The sequence below is a fragment of the Loxodonta africana genome, chromosome 9 (genome assembly GCF_030014295.1).
Source record: "Loxodonta africana isolate mLoxAfr1 chromosome 9, mLoxAfr1.hap2, whole genome shotgun sequence".
NCBI lineage: Eukaryota > Metazoa > Chordata > Mammalia > Proboscidea > Elephantidae > Loxodonta > Loxodonta africana.
Window position 1 is genome coordinate 14635465 of NC_087350.1, and position 15639 is coordinate 14651103.

Genomic DNA, 15639 nt, shown 5'->3' on the forward strand with positions numbered 1-15639 from the left:
ACCTTCTCTGTGAAGATCATGACCATCATCGCTTCTTGGCATCCTGCCGAAGTTGTACCAAAACACCTATCATAAGCAAAACCAAAACCCACTGCCATCGAGTCGATTCCGACTCATAGCGACCCTATAGGACAGAGTAGAACTGCCCCAGAGTTTCCAAGGAGCACCTGGTGGATTCGAACTGCGGACCTTTCTGGTTAGCAGCCATAGCACTTAACCACTACACCACCAGAGTTTCCACAATCATAAGCAAAGGCTGCTCATAATTAAGGATTTGACCCAGTTTTTTTTTGTGTGTGCTCTACCTGACCCATGAAACTGAAGTCTTCAATCACAAGCACCCTTATCTCCTCTTTCTTCCTTCATCTTAATTTTAGCATCTTGGTCTCTTACTTATTATAACAAATGTGGAAGCAGACTCAAGGAAATTAAGTCACTGCTAAGTTACACAACTTGAATCCAATCTCTTGATTCCTGGCTATGTACGCACTCTGCCTACTTCACTGCACTTTATACCACAATTATGGAAAAACATCAAACACTGTCCCTACATCAAGGAGTTTATATTCTCGTTGCAAAAACAAGATGTACCTACAGAAAATGTAATTAAAACATCAAGTCAGGGTCTATAAAGACAACAAATGCTACAGGAATTGAAAGATAGAATACGCCAAGAAAAGCTCTAGAAAAGCCAACGTTGATCAGAACCTTTACAAACAGCTAAAAGCTGAATATAGAGAAGGGGGGGAAAAAAAAAAAAACATTGCCATTGAGTCAATTCCGACTCATGGCGACCCTAAAGGACACAGTAGAACTGCCCCAAAGAGGGAGAATATTCTCAAGCAATCTTTCTTATAGGTTCAACTGTCATCTTAATGAGGACAACTTGTTAAATCCAGATGGGCAACTCACTTTTCTTCTAAATTCCTATCCTAAGGAATAGGATAGCCTTGACTTAGATGTCTAATGAAAACCATCAAATCTCCCCAAATGAATAATTTTGTTTCCATATTGTCACTAGCACATAATTCTTTGAGTCATAAAGTATACTTCTTTTGTTTTTTGTCTTATTTCTACCTATGCTTCAGAGAATTAAGAATATTTCTTATTTAGGTGAACCTCTATTGTACAGATACTTTGATCAAGCTGACATTAGTCAATTTTTAAAAGAAAACTCACAGTACCTTAGAATTCTAGAGTGGAAGGGCATCTGAGAACATCAGTGGTTCTCAAACTTCAGTGTGCCTAAGATTCACTGGAATGCTTTCTAAAATGCAGGTCTCCGGGCCCCAACCCAGTGATTCTGACTCAGTAGGTCTTAAATATATTATCTGTGCTAGGAAGTCTGAATGCTAAATGATAACTTTTACTTCTTTTCAAAATTTAGGATTGCCCCACTCCTAGGAATATATCCTAGAGAAATAAGAGCCATCACACGAATAGACATATACACATCCATGTTCACTAAAGAATTGTTCACAAAAGCAAAAAGATGGAAACAACCTAGATGCCCATCAACAGATGAATGGGTAAACAAACTACGGTACCTACACACAATGGAGTATTACGCAATTATAAAGAACAAGGATGAATCTGTGAAGCATCATCTCATAACATGGATGAATCTGGAGGACATTCCGCTGAATGAAATAAGTCAATCACAAAAAGACAAATGCTGTATCAGACCGCTACTGTAAGAACTCACGAAAAAGTTTACACACAAAAAGAAACAATCTTTGATGGTTAGGAGGGAGAGAGAGGGAGGGGATAGAAAAATACTAAATAGACAACAGATAAGTGGTAACTTTGGTGAAGGGTAAGACAACACAATACTGGGGAAGCCAGCACAACTTGTACAAGGCAAGGTCATGGAACTCCACAGACACATCCAAACTCCCTAAGGGGCTGAACTGCTGTGCTGAGGGGTGTAGGAACCACGGTCTCAGGGAATATCTAGCTCAACTGACATAACATAGTTTATAAAGAAAATGTGCTACATTCTACTTCGGTGAGTAGCAACTGGGGTCTTAAAAGCCTGTGAGTGGCCATTTAAGATACTCCACTGATCTCAACCCTTTGGAAGCAAGGGAGAATGAAGAAAGTTAAAGACACAAGGGAAAGATTAGTCCAAAGGACTAATGGACCACGACTACCACATCCTCTAGGACACTGAGTCCAGTACAACTAGATGGTGCCTGGCTACCACCACTGACTTCTCTGACAGGGATCACAATAGAGGGTCCTGGACAGAACTGGAGAAAATATAGAACAAAATTCTCACTCACAAAAAAACACCAGACTTTCTGGCCTGACAGTGATTGGAGAAACCGAGAGTATGGCCCCCGAACACCCTTTTAGCTTGGTAATGAAGTCACTCCCAAGGTTCACTCTTCATCCAAAGATTAGACAGGCCCATAAAACAAACTGAGACTAAAGGGGCACACCAGCCCACAGGCAAGGACTAGAAGGCAGGAGGGGACAGGAAAGCTGGTAATAGGGAACCCAAGGTCGAGAAGGGAAGAGTGCTGACATGTCGTGGGGTTGTTAACCAATGCCATAAAACAGTATGTGTACTAACTGTTTAATGAGAAGCTAGCTTGTTCTGTAAACCTTCATCTAAAGTACAATAAAAAAAATTAGGTTTGCACAAACAGCAAATAAACATTTATATATTTTATGCTGCTCTGAAGACAGTGTTTGTAATATCTAGGCAGTAAGAAATTTCTCAGTAACTGCCACCTGAGACATAAGCAAGCATTACTTTCCATTTTACAGAAGAAGAAACAGAGGACCGAAGAGGGATAATAACCTAATAAGACGTTGCACTAAAAGTGGAAATTAAGTCCCTTAGAATTCTTATATTAGAAATCAATGTAAGATCAACTGTTCTTGTTAGTTGTGTCGATTCGGTTCTGACTCAGGGCAACCTTAAGTATGAAACAGAACGAAAAGTTGCTGGTCCTATGCCATCTTCATGATCATTGCTTTGTTTGAGCCTGTTGTTTTGGCTTTGTGTCAGTCCATCTCACTGAGGGTTTCCCTCAATTTCATGTACCCTCTACTTTACCAAACAGGATGTCCTTTTCAAGAGATTGGTCTTTCCTGATGACAAGTCCAAAGTAAGCAAGCCATCCTCACTTCTAAGAACCATTCTAGTTGTATTTCTTCTAAGACTGATTTATCTGTTCATTCTTCTGGCAGTTCATGGTATATTCAATATTATTCGCCAGCACCACAATGTGAATGCCTTCAATTCTTCTTCTGTCATCTTTTTTCATAAACCAGCTTTCACATGCATATAAGGCAAATGAAAAGATCACAGCTTGGGTCAGGCACACCTTAGTCATCACAGAGGGTTTTAAAGAGGTCTTTTGCAGCTGATATGCCCAATGCAATATGTTATTCTATTTCTTGACTGCTACTTCCATGGACATTAATTGTTCATCCAAATAGCATGAAATTGTTGATGACTTCATTTTTTTTCTCCGCCTATCATGCTATTGTTTACTGGCCCAGCTGTGAGGATTTTCAGTAAGTGTTTCAGGTTGTCTTCATTTTCGGCAAGCAAGGTTGTATCACCTACATATTACAAGTTGTTATTGAGTCTTCCTCTGATCCAGATGCCATGTTCTTCTTCCTATACTCCAGCTTCTTAGATTATATGCTCAGCATACAGATGAAATAAGTAAAGTGAAAGGATACAATCCTGCTACACACCTTTTCTAATTTGAAACCATGTGGTATCCCTTGTTCTATTCAAACGATTGCCTCTTGATACCTGTACAGGTTCCACGTGAGCACAATCAAATGTTCTAGAGTTCACATTCTTCATAATATTACCCATAATTTGTTATGATCCACACAAATGCCTTTGTGAAACCAATAAAACACAAGTAAACTCTGCTTTCAGTCAAGATTCATTTGCCACCAGCAATGACGTACCTTGTTCCACTTTTCTGAATCTCGCTTTAACTTCTGGCAGTTTCCCATCAATGTACAGCTGCAGCTGTTTTTGAATTATCTTCAGCAAAATTTTGCTAGCATGTGATATTAATGATATTTTTCAACAATTTCCACTTTCCATCTGAACGTCTTTCTTTGGAATGTCTACGAATATAGATTTTTTTCCTGTCATTAAATCAAGCAGTTGTCTTCCATAATTGACACAGATGAGGTACTGCTTCCAATGTTATAAGCACTTGCTGAAGCATCTCAATTGGTATTCCGTCAATTCCTGGAGCCTTGTTTTTCACCAATACCTTCAGTACAGCTTTAGTAGCTTCGGTTCTTGATCATATGCTACCTCCAGAAATGGCTGAACGTCGACCAATCTTTTTGGTACAATGACTCTGTGTATTCCTTCCATCTTCTTTCGATGCCACCTGAGGCATTTCATTTTTTGCCCACACCAAAAAAGCCAAACCCATTGCTGTCAAGTAGATTCACAGCAACCCTATAGAATTCTTCTACACTGCACCTCGAGTCTTGAATTTTTTCTTCAGTTCTTTCAGCTTGAGAAATGTTGAGCCTGTTCTTCCCTTTTGGTTTTCTAACTCCACATCTTTGTGCATTTCATTGTAATACTTCACTCCGTCTTCTCAAGCCACCCTTTGATATCTTCTGTTCAGCTCCTTTATGCTTCATCATTTCTTTGGTTCACTTTAGCTACTGTTCTTAACAGCAAGCTTCAGGGTCTCCTGTAAAATTCATTTTGATCTTCCCCTTGTTATCTACACTTCAGAGTTCAAATTAAGGAAAAAAAGATACTGATTTAAAGGAAAAGATGTTTCCTGTCTTATTTCTTTTTTTTAAATCAGATTTCTTAGGAACATAAGATAGTTAAAGGTGGAGGTGGGCGGGTGAGTATACATTTAAGACTTCATCAAACAGATTCTAACTGTATTTGTGAACTCACTTATTCAGGGATACAGGCAGTTTAAAATACTTCTCTACAAGAAGGACTTCAGGTTGGTCTAAGGTGGCTTTCTACAGTTTTGTTTATTTCGAGAATGGTCTTATAAGCTGCTCAGTTATGATTTGAGTAGCTGAACGTAGATAGAAGGAAACTCTAAATTTCCTCTCCTTTATTTATGAGTCAAGATATTAAAAACAAGGTCTCTAACTTAATAAAAATGCTCTCCTGGGTAGGGAAAAATCACACCCTGAGAGAGACCAAGGGTCAGAGGCACCAAACCAAATAGATTCTACCACATGTTTTGGTAGTCACACAAATTAATTATTCCAAAACTCTTTCCCATAAAAGAAGTAGCCCAAGTTTCCTACACTTTAAGGCCATGGGGCTGATATAGAGCAATATTAAAGTCTTGGAAATCTTACAGCATACTTAAGAAGAATTTGCACTTCCTCTCTCTTCAATATCCAAGTAGCTCCAGTCCAAGCGCAGAACGAGCATCATCAACTATCTGTAACAAACTGGACCTTTCAGCACAACACTCTGTCCAATAGCTAGAACTCTGTCCAATCAGCTAGAACACAACATTTCCCCAGGCACCCAAGAACTACAAAGCAAGCCGAAAGCTACCTCTATACATTTGAGAAGAGTACAGCTATTTTGTGTACTACTCACTTTGTAGCTCCTCCATTGCCTTCATCATTATCTGAGGATGATGATGTAGAAGAACCAGGAAAATAAGTTGAATCCACATGGTTCGGACTGACACTTTGAGCTGGATTTATTGGAGAGGATCGTTCATACAATGGAGTATGTTTCCCTTCATGAGGAATGTTACTATAGTTGTTCTGCTCAGCCAAATTCTTTCCACTTGTTTCCAAAGTGAGAGCCGGCTCAGAGAGGCTATATGGGTATGGACCCTGACCCGGAGCACCACCTGGGCTTGGCATCTGTGGGGCCCAAAACAAAATGGCACATATCATGCTCATGAAGTGAAACGATTGCCTACAGGACCTAGATTTAAGTTAATATTTCCCTTTCTTGGCCTATTTTTAATTCAACAAATATTTGCATCTATTTTATATATTCATTCAAGAGTTCAAGAAATTTTAGCATTCGTTAAGGTTTAATACATGGGAAGCTTTAAAGGCCAACTATCCCCCACCAGATGCATGGCTAACTGGTGGCCACAAGAACGGAAACCCCCTTACCACAGGTTTTGCTTGTAGAGAGGTCTGTGGAATGTTGAGCATCTGAGGGGGAACATACGGTGGCACTATCCCAGGCATTCCAAATTGATTTGGTCTGGCTGTTTCATCAATATCGAAAGAAAATAATAAAACAGATGTGAATACAATAACACTTCAGCACAGTGTTAGGACATACCTAGTAGCTAGCATATTTCCCTGTTTGTCTTACACTTTTTCATGTGCTAACATGACCTCTAGTCCCACTTAGAAATTGATGTTTAACATTAAAAAAAAAAAATTATGATCAATTTCTTTACACTGAGGCCAGGATTTTAACTTTACTTTTGTTCATTTCCTTCAGCACCTCATGTGTCCCTTCTCTCTTTAGCGTTACAGGTATTCTCTGTATTTAGTCTCTCTCACTATTCACTGCTGTTCCCTGCTGCTGCTTTTAACCTGAAAACTCGGCAAAATCAGAAGCCCTAGTAATACTATAGGCATTATAGGAAGAAAACAGTGATAGAACACTTTTCCTTAAGTGTGTAAAACAACAGAATTTTTCCAATTAAACTGCTTTACAACTAAAATTACGTTCTTAGTTAACTAGCAAGTTTTTAAATATGAAATGTGGTAGTTGCTGCCCATACTTTTATTTTTAATTATTAAGCAAAACCATTTTCCAGTTACACATTTTACCATGCATTACAGAACAAGTAAGTTGGGATTTTTGTGCTCTTTTGAAATTATTTCATAAAACTGTTCTGGGAAGCGGGGCCAAGATAGTACAGTAGACAGACACTTCTGGCGAGCCCTCTTTACAACAAAGACCCGAAAAAACAAGTGAAACGAGTGTATTTCTGACAAGCTGGGAGCCCTGAGCATCAAAGGCAAGCTTAGACAATGAATTGAGGGGCAGGGGGAAGAAGAGACCGTTCAGCAGTGGAGAGGAGTTACCAGACCTGAATCACGGGGAGCCCTCAGGCACCATTACAGAAGCAGTGGCGGTGGGCTGGTACTAGCGTTCAGGCACAGTTTCCTCAGGGAGAAGCAACCAGCCACATAGCCTACTCACACCTCTGGAACCTGAGGAGAACGGCGCCCTTGGCAAAAGCTAAGTACTTGCATATATTTTACCGCAACCCCCACCACCCCCAAGCTGGCTTCAGCGGCTGAATCCCTAGGCCTGAGATAGACCCTGATGAGTACCTAGAGCCATCCTCCCAGCCTTGGGGAAGGAAAAAATTTGCAATTGGGAGGAAAAGATAATTTACTAGCTCTAACAACCGGGAAAGCTCAGGACAGAAGCGGCTCCTGTCCAAGCATAAACCATCCATGGACCTTGAGCATGGACCTGTGTGGGCCTATTTCTGGAGAATAGGCCCTTGTTGGAAAACTCCAACCATTTCAGCTGTGCAGTGAAGAGGTGGGTGTTTGATGTTTGACATTGCTTTGCCTATTAAATAAGGTCCTCACCTACCCACATCAGGGACCTAAGCACTAGTAGCTCCACTCAGATCACTCAGCCACCCGCGACAGGGGTCCAAAGATAACTGGTACCTCCCAGTCCTTACAACAAAAAACACTGGGTGCCCATGGTCCCTCTGAAGAACCCACCCATGAGCACGCTCTAGGGAACAGAGATGCGTTTTCCTCAGAGACACTTTGGGGTCGGTTCTCAGCCCCCTGCCTTGTTCAGAGCATGACCCCCTGCTGAAATCAGACACTGGTATATACGCCAATCACCCCTGCCCCTCTAAGACTGTAGGACACAGCCTGTACCACACACTGGATGATGAGCTACCTGGAAACCTGAGCTGAATTCATACAAGAAAACTGAATGGACTCCTAGACTGATATAACTGATAACAGCTCTAGCCAGCTGGGGACAGAACACCAGAGCTCCAAAGGCAAAAATAACTCAAGCAACCCATAGGGGTATACCAAAACATAACAAAGCAAGCACCTACGACACAGTAAGCAAGCATAAACTAATACAATAACCTATAGATGGCTCGGAGACAACAGTCAATAACAGGTCACATAAAGAAACAGACCATGATCACCTCAACAGGCTCTCAAAACAAAGAATCCAGGGATCTTTCGGATGAAAGTACATTCCTGGAATTACCAGATGCAGAATACAAAAGTTTAATATACAGAACCCTTCAAGACATCAAGAAGGAAATGAAGCAATATGCAAAACAAGCCAAGGAACACACAGATAAAGCAACTGAAGAAATTAGAAAGATTATTCAGGAACATAATGAAAAGTTTAATAAGCTGGAAAAATCCATACACAGACAGTAATCAGAAATTCAGAAGATTAACAATAAAATTACAGAAGTAGACAACTCAGTAGAAAGTCAGAGGAGCAGAATTGAGCAAATACAAGCTAGAATTTTTGAACTCGAAGATAAATCACTTGGTACTAATAAATTTGAAGAAAAATCAGATAAAATAACCTTAAAAAATGAAAAAACCTTAAGAATCATGTGGGACTCTATCAAGAGAAATAACCTACGAGTGATTGGAGTACCAGGACAGGTAAGGATGAGAGAAAATTGTTGAAGATTTCTTGGCAGAAAACTTCCCTGATATTGTAAAAGACAAGAAGATATCTATGCAAGATGTTCATCAAACTCAACATAAGGTAGATGTTAAAAGAAAGTCACCAAGACATATTATAATCAAACTTGCCAAAACCAAAAATAAAGAGAGAATTATAAGAGCAGCAAGGGATAAACGAAAAGTCACCTACAAAGGAGAGCCAATAACAATAAACTCAGACTACTCGGCAGAAACCACGCATGCCAGAAGGCAATGGGATGACATATTTAAAAAATTGAAGGAAAAAAATTGCCTGCCAAGAACCATATATCCATCAAAACTGTCTCTTAAATATGAAGGTGAAATTAAGACATTTTCAGATAAACACAAGTTGAGGGAATTCATAAAAACCAAACCAAATCTACAAGAAATACTAAAGGGAGTTCTTTGGTTAGAAAATCAATAATATCAGGTATCAACCCAAGACTAGAACACTGGGCAGAGCAACCAGAAGTCAACCCAGACAGAGAAATAAAAAAAAACAAAGCCAGATTACAAAAACATAAAATAATAATAATAAAAAAGCCCCAAAGAGGTTAACAGCGATGTTATTACATAAAAGAAGACACCATTAAAATAATAAAGAGGGAGTAAGAACTGTAATCATAAACCTTCCATATGGAGAGGAAGATAACGGGTGACACAATGAAGTAAAAGTTGGTTTTAAATTTAGAAAAACAGGTAATCACAAAGGAGACAAACTATCCTACTCATCAAAATAAAATACAAGGGAAAAATACGGACTCACCAAAAAAAAAACCAACAACAACAAATACGATGAAAGGACAATATATAAAGAAAATCCACTCAGCACATAAAATCAAGTGGGAAAAAGAAACTCTCAACAACACACAAAAAAAAGACATTAAAATGATAGCACTAAAGTCATGCCTATCCATAATTACCCTGAATGTAAACGGGCTAAACACACAAATAAAGACATGGAAAGTGGCAGAATGGATTAAAAAACAAGATCCGTCTATATGCTGCCTACAAGACACACACCTTAGAGACACAAACAAAAACTCAAAGGATGGAAAAAAATATATCAAGCAAACAACAATCAAAAAAGAGCAGGAGTGGCAATATTAATTTCTGACAAAATAGACTTTAAAGTTAAATCCATCAGAAAGGATAAGGAAGGACACTATATAATGATTAAAGGGACAATACACCAAGAAGATATAACCATATTAAATATATATGCACCCAATGACAGGGCTGCAAGATACATAAAACAAACTCTATCAGCAATGAAAAGTGAGATAGACAGCTCCACAATAATAGTACGAGACTTCAACACATCACTTTCGGTGAAGGACAGGGCATCCACAAAGAAGCTCAATGAAGGCAGGGAAGATCTAAATGCCACAATCAACCAACTTGACCTCACAGATACATACAGAACACTCCACCCAATAGCAGCCAAGTATACTTTCTTTGCCAACGCATATGGAACATTCTCTAGAATAGACCACGTATTAGGTCATAAAGCAAGCCTTAGCAGAATCCAAAACACTGAAATATTACAAAGCATCTTCTCTGACCATAAGGCCATAAAAGTAGAAATCAGTAACAGTAAAAGCAGAGAAAAGAAATCAAACACTTGGAAACTGAGCAATATCCTGCTCAAAAAAACACTGGGTTATAGAAGACATTAAGGATGGAATAAAGAAATTCAGAGAATCCAATGAGAATGAAAACACTTCCTATCAGAACGTTTTGGACACAGCAAAAGTGGTGCTCAGAGGTCAATTTATACCAATAAATGCACACATCCAAAAAGAAGAAAGGGCCAAAATCAAAGAATTATCCCTACAACTTGAACAAAAACAGAGCAACACAAGAAATCCACAGGAACCAGAAGAAAACAAATAATAAAAATTAGAGCTGAACTAAATGAAATGGAAAACAGAAAAACAATTGAAAGAATTAACAAGACCAAAAGCTGGTTTTTTGAAAAACTCAACAAAATTGATAAACCACTGGCCAAACTGACAGAAGAAAAACAAGAGAGGAAGCAAATAACCCAAATAAGAAATGAGATGGGTGATATTACAACAGACCCAACTGAAATTAAAAGAATCATATCAGATTACTATGAAAACTATACTCAAACAAATGTGAAAACCTAGAAGAAATGAATTCCTAGAAACACACTACCTACCTAAACTAACACAGAGGTAGAACAACTAAATAGACCCATAACAAAAGAAGAGATTGAAAAGGTAGTCAAAAACTCCCAACAAAAAAAAGCCGGTCCGGATGGCTTCACTGCAGAGTTCTACCAAACTTTCAGAGAAGAGTTAACACCACTACTACTAAAGGTATCTCAGAGCACAGTAAAGGACGGAATACTACCAAACTCATTCTATGAAGCCACCATATCCCTGATACCAAAACCAGGTAAAGACACCACAAGAAAATTATAGACCTATATCCCTCATGAATGTAGATGCAAAAATCCTCAACAAAATTCTAGCCAATAGAATTCAAAAACATACCAAAAAAATAATTCACCATCACCAAGTGGGACTCATACCAGGTATGCAGGGATGGTTCAACATTAGAAAAACAATTAATGTAATCCACCATATAAATAAAACAAAAGACAAGAATCACATGATTTTATCATTTGATGCAGAAAAGGTATTTGACAAAGTTCAACACTCATTCGTGATAAAAACTCTCAGCAAAACAGGAATAGAAGGAAAATTCCTCAACATAATAAAGGGCATTTATACAAAGCCAACAGCCAACATCACCCTAAATGGAGAGAGCCTGAAAGCATTCCCACTGAGATCGGCAACTAGACAAGGAAGACATTTATCACCACTCTTATTCAGTCCTAGCCAGAGCAATTAGGCTAGATAAAGAAATAAAGCGCATCCAGATTGGCAAGGAAGAAGTAAAAGTATCTCTATTTGCAGATGACATGATCTTATACACAGAAAATCCTAAGGAATCCTCAAGACAACTACTTAAACTAATAGAAGAAAGAGTTCAGCAGAGTATCGGGATACAAAGGAAAACATACAAAAATCAGTTGGATTCCTCCACACCAACAAAAAGAACGTCCAAGAGGAAATCACCGAATCAATGCCATTTACAGTAGCCCCCAAGAAGATAAAATACTTAGGAATAAATCTTACCAGAGAAGTAAAAGACTTATACAAAGAAAACTACAGTACACTTCTGCAAAATACCAAAAGAAACTTTAATAAGTGGAAGAACATACCTGGCTCGTGGATAAGAAGACTTAACATTGTGAAAATGTCTATTCTACCAAAAGTGATCTATACATTTAATGCAATTCTGATCCAAATCCCAACAACATTTTTTAATGGGATGGAGAAACAAATCACCAACTTCATATGCAAGGGAAAGAGGCACTGGATAAATAAGGCATTACTGAAAAAAAAGAACAAAGTGAGAGGCCTTACTTCACCTGATTTTAGAAGCTATTATACCGCCACAGTAATCAAAACAGCCTGGTACTGGTACAACAACAGATACATGGACCAATGGAACAGAATTGAGAATCCAGACATCAATCCATCCACATATGAGCAGCTGATATTTGACAAAGGCCCCAAAACAGTTAAATGGGGAAAAGACAGTCTTTTAAACAAATGGTGCTGGCATAACTGGATATCCATCTGCAAAAAAATGAAACAAGACCCATACCTCCCACCATGCACAAAAACTAACTCAAAATGGGTCAAAGACCTAAATATAAAATCTAAAATGATAAAGATCATGGAAGAAAAAATAGGGACAACGTTAGGAGCCCTAAAACATGGCAGAAACAGTATAGAAAACATTATAAAGAATGCAGAAGAAAAACTAGATAACTGGGAGCTCCTAAAAATCAAACACATACTATGCTCATCCAAAGACTTCATCAAAAGACTAAAAAGACTACCTAGAGACTGGGAAAAAGTTTTTAACTATTACATTTCTGATCAGCACCTGATCTCTAAAATCTACATGATACTGCAAAAACTCAACTGCAAAAAGACAAATAATGGGCAAAAGATATGAACAGATACTTCACTAAAGAAGACATTCAGGTGGCTAACAGATATATGAGGAAATGTTCATGATCATTAGCCATTAGAGAAACGCAGATCAAAACTACAATGAGATTTCATCTCACTCCAACAAGGCTGGCATTAATCCAAAAAACACAAAATAATCAATGTTGGAGAGGCTGTGGAGAGACTGGAACACTTACACAGTGCTGGTGGGAATGTCAAATGGTATAACCACTCTGGAAATCGATTTGGCGCGTCCTTAAAATGCTAGAAATAGAACTACCATCCGATCCAGCAATCCCACTCCTTGGAATATATCCTAGAGATATATTACACAAACATATATACGCACTCCCATGTTTACTGCAGCATTGTTTATAATAACAAAAAAGATGGAAGCAACCAAGGTGCCCATCAATGGATGAATGGATAAATAAATTATGGTATATTCACACAATGGAATACTATGCATCGATAAAGAACAACGATGAATCTGTGAAACATTTCATATATGGAGGAACCTGGAAGGCATTATGCTGAGTGAAATTAGTCAGTTGCAAAAGGACAAATATTGTATAAGACCACTATTATAAGAACTTCAGAAATAGTTTAAACTGAGAAGAAAACATTCTTTTGTGGTTATGAAGGGGGGAGGGAGGGAGGGTGGGAGAGGGGTACTCACTAATTAGATAGTAGATGAGAACTACTTTAGGTGAAGGGAACACAGCACACAATACAGGGAAGGTCAGCACAACTGGACTAAACCAAAAGCAGAGAAGTTTCCTGAATAAACTGAATGCTTCGAAGGCCAGTGTAGCAGGGGCGGGGGTCTGGGGACCATGGTTTCAGGGGACATCTAAGTCAATTGGCATAATAAAATGTGTTCACAAAACACTCTGCATCCCACTTTGAAGAGTGCTGTCTGGGGTCTTAAACGCTAGCAAGCAGCAATTTAAGATACATCAATTGGTCTCAACCCACCTGGATCAAAGGAGAATGAAGAACACCAAGGACACAAGGCAATTACGAGCCCAAGAGACAGAAAGGGCCACATGAACCAGAGACTACGTCATCCTGAGACCAGAAGAACTAGATGGTGCCTGGCTACAACGGATGACTGCCCTGACAGGGAATGCAACAGAGAACCCCGGAGGGAGCAGAAGAGCAGTGGGATGCAGACCCCAAATTCTCCTAAGACCAGACTTAATGGTGTGACTGAGACTAGAAGGACCCCGGTGGTCATGGCCCCTAGACCTTCCGTCGGCCCAGGACAGGAACCATTCCCAAAGTCAACTCTTCAGACAGGGATTGGACTGGAAAAATGGGTTGGAGACGGATGCTGGTGAGGAGTGAGCTTCTTGGATCAGGTGGACACTTGTGGCATCTCCTGCCTGGAGGGGAGATGAGAGGGTGGAGGGGGTTAGAAGCTGGTGAAATGGACAGGAAAAGAGAGAGTAGAGGGAGAGTGTGGGCTGTCTTATTAGGGGGAGAGTAACTGGAAGTGTGTAGCAAGGTGTATATGGGTTTTTGTGTGAGCGGCTGACTTGATTTGTAAACTTTCACTTAAAGCACAATAAAAATTATTACAAAAAAAAAACCTGTTCTGACTTACATTGGCACTTGTTACTTATTATTCTCATGCTAACTCGCCAAAGTAGAGAATTCCGTTTGAGGACCGCGAGAAGAAAGCCACGTGGAAAAGAACACTCTCAGGACCAGAGACCAGCCGCTGGCCACCTGGGTCTCCAGGACCACGTAGAGATGTGAGGACCAAGGCATAAGCTGAGAGGCTGCAAGTGAAGCTACAAATTGAGAACTCAGATAACTGGTCATTTCTTTCCACCCAGATGACTATCCATGAACCTTGTAAGGTTCATCTGAAGATTCTATCTCCAAGTGCCTTCAGCACTGAAGCTCTAAAATGGCACATGTCTTATGATCCTGGCAATTACTAAGAGAAAATGTCGGCAAAACTTCTGCTTTTACACTAAATAGAGGAAAAAGTGTAGTCCAAGACACTGGAAATGGTAAAACTGGCATGTGTGTGCACACAGGGAACACCCTCTCATACACCATACACACACAAAGGAGGCACTCTTGATTAAACAAAAGATCTACTAAATCTGAATGTCTGAGGGTGAGATTTAAAATCCTGTCATTTTAAAGTCCCATTTTCAGGTGATTCTGAGTCATGATCAGATTTGGGTCCAAATAATATCATGAAATCCATCGAGGTCTAACATTTTCATTTAAATCACTATAAAAGTCTAGTTTACAATTTCTTGTCACTGATCTTCCACACCTAACTTCTGAATAATAAAAATGAAAGGCTGAGCTCATTAGCTATGCAGCAGCACCAAGTCAAGCGATGGTGATCATTTTTGTTGCATTCTATTTTTGGCCATAACATGCTAAAAACTTCCTGAAAAGCACAAACTTTCCTTGAAAAAAACAAACAAAAAAAAATATATAACAGCTTGAAAGAAAAGATTTCCAAGGAAAGAATATTTTCTATAATCATAATGATGTAATTAATCTTCGAAAATTCAAAACACCAGTTACTACTGTCATAACTTAGAGTTCAATCAGTGAATTAATTGTCTACATTTTTTTTAAGGCTACAGAAATACATATAATAACCCAGGGCATGCCTCTGTGGACTGGACGCCGTCTTCTAAACCAGTTCTTGTTCTCAATGCCAAAGTGTAGCTAAGCAGAGCCATTATCTGCCTTCCTTATGACAAGAGGGCCTTTCTCAGAATAGACACTGGGCTCACACAGTGGAGATTAACACCACCAGTTTCTCATTATCCCCCTTTCATAAATACTTACTGGAGGGGCAGGCTTTTGTTAGACAAGTAAGCAAACTGAAGACAGACAAAGACAAGAGAAT

At 39.1% G+C, this 15639-nt stretch overlaps 1 protein-coding gene across 4 annotated transcripts in view; it reads right to left on the reverse strand.

Annotated features, from left to right (window-relative positions):
• Positions 1–15639, reverse strand: part of FAM120A (family with sequence similarity 120 member A) — a 189080-nt gene that overhangs the window by 75644 nt on the left and 97797 nt on the right. For all 4 annotated transcript variants that reach the window (XR_010322931.1, XM_010600637.3, XM_064291051.1 and 1 more), the window contains exons 6-7: positions 6124–6221; positions 5588–5862 (exon numbers count right to left, since the gene is read on the reverse strand). Coding sequence is in view for 3 of the 4 variants with exons in the window: in XM_010600637.3 (XP_010598939.3) it covers positions 5588–5862; positions 6124–6221 (373 nt within the window). In the remaining variant the exon portion in view is untranslated. The remainder of the gene's footprint in view (positions 1–5587; positions 5863–6123; positions 6222–15639) is intronic.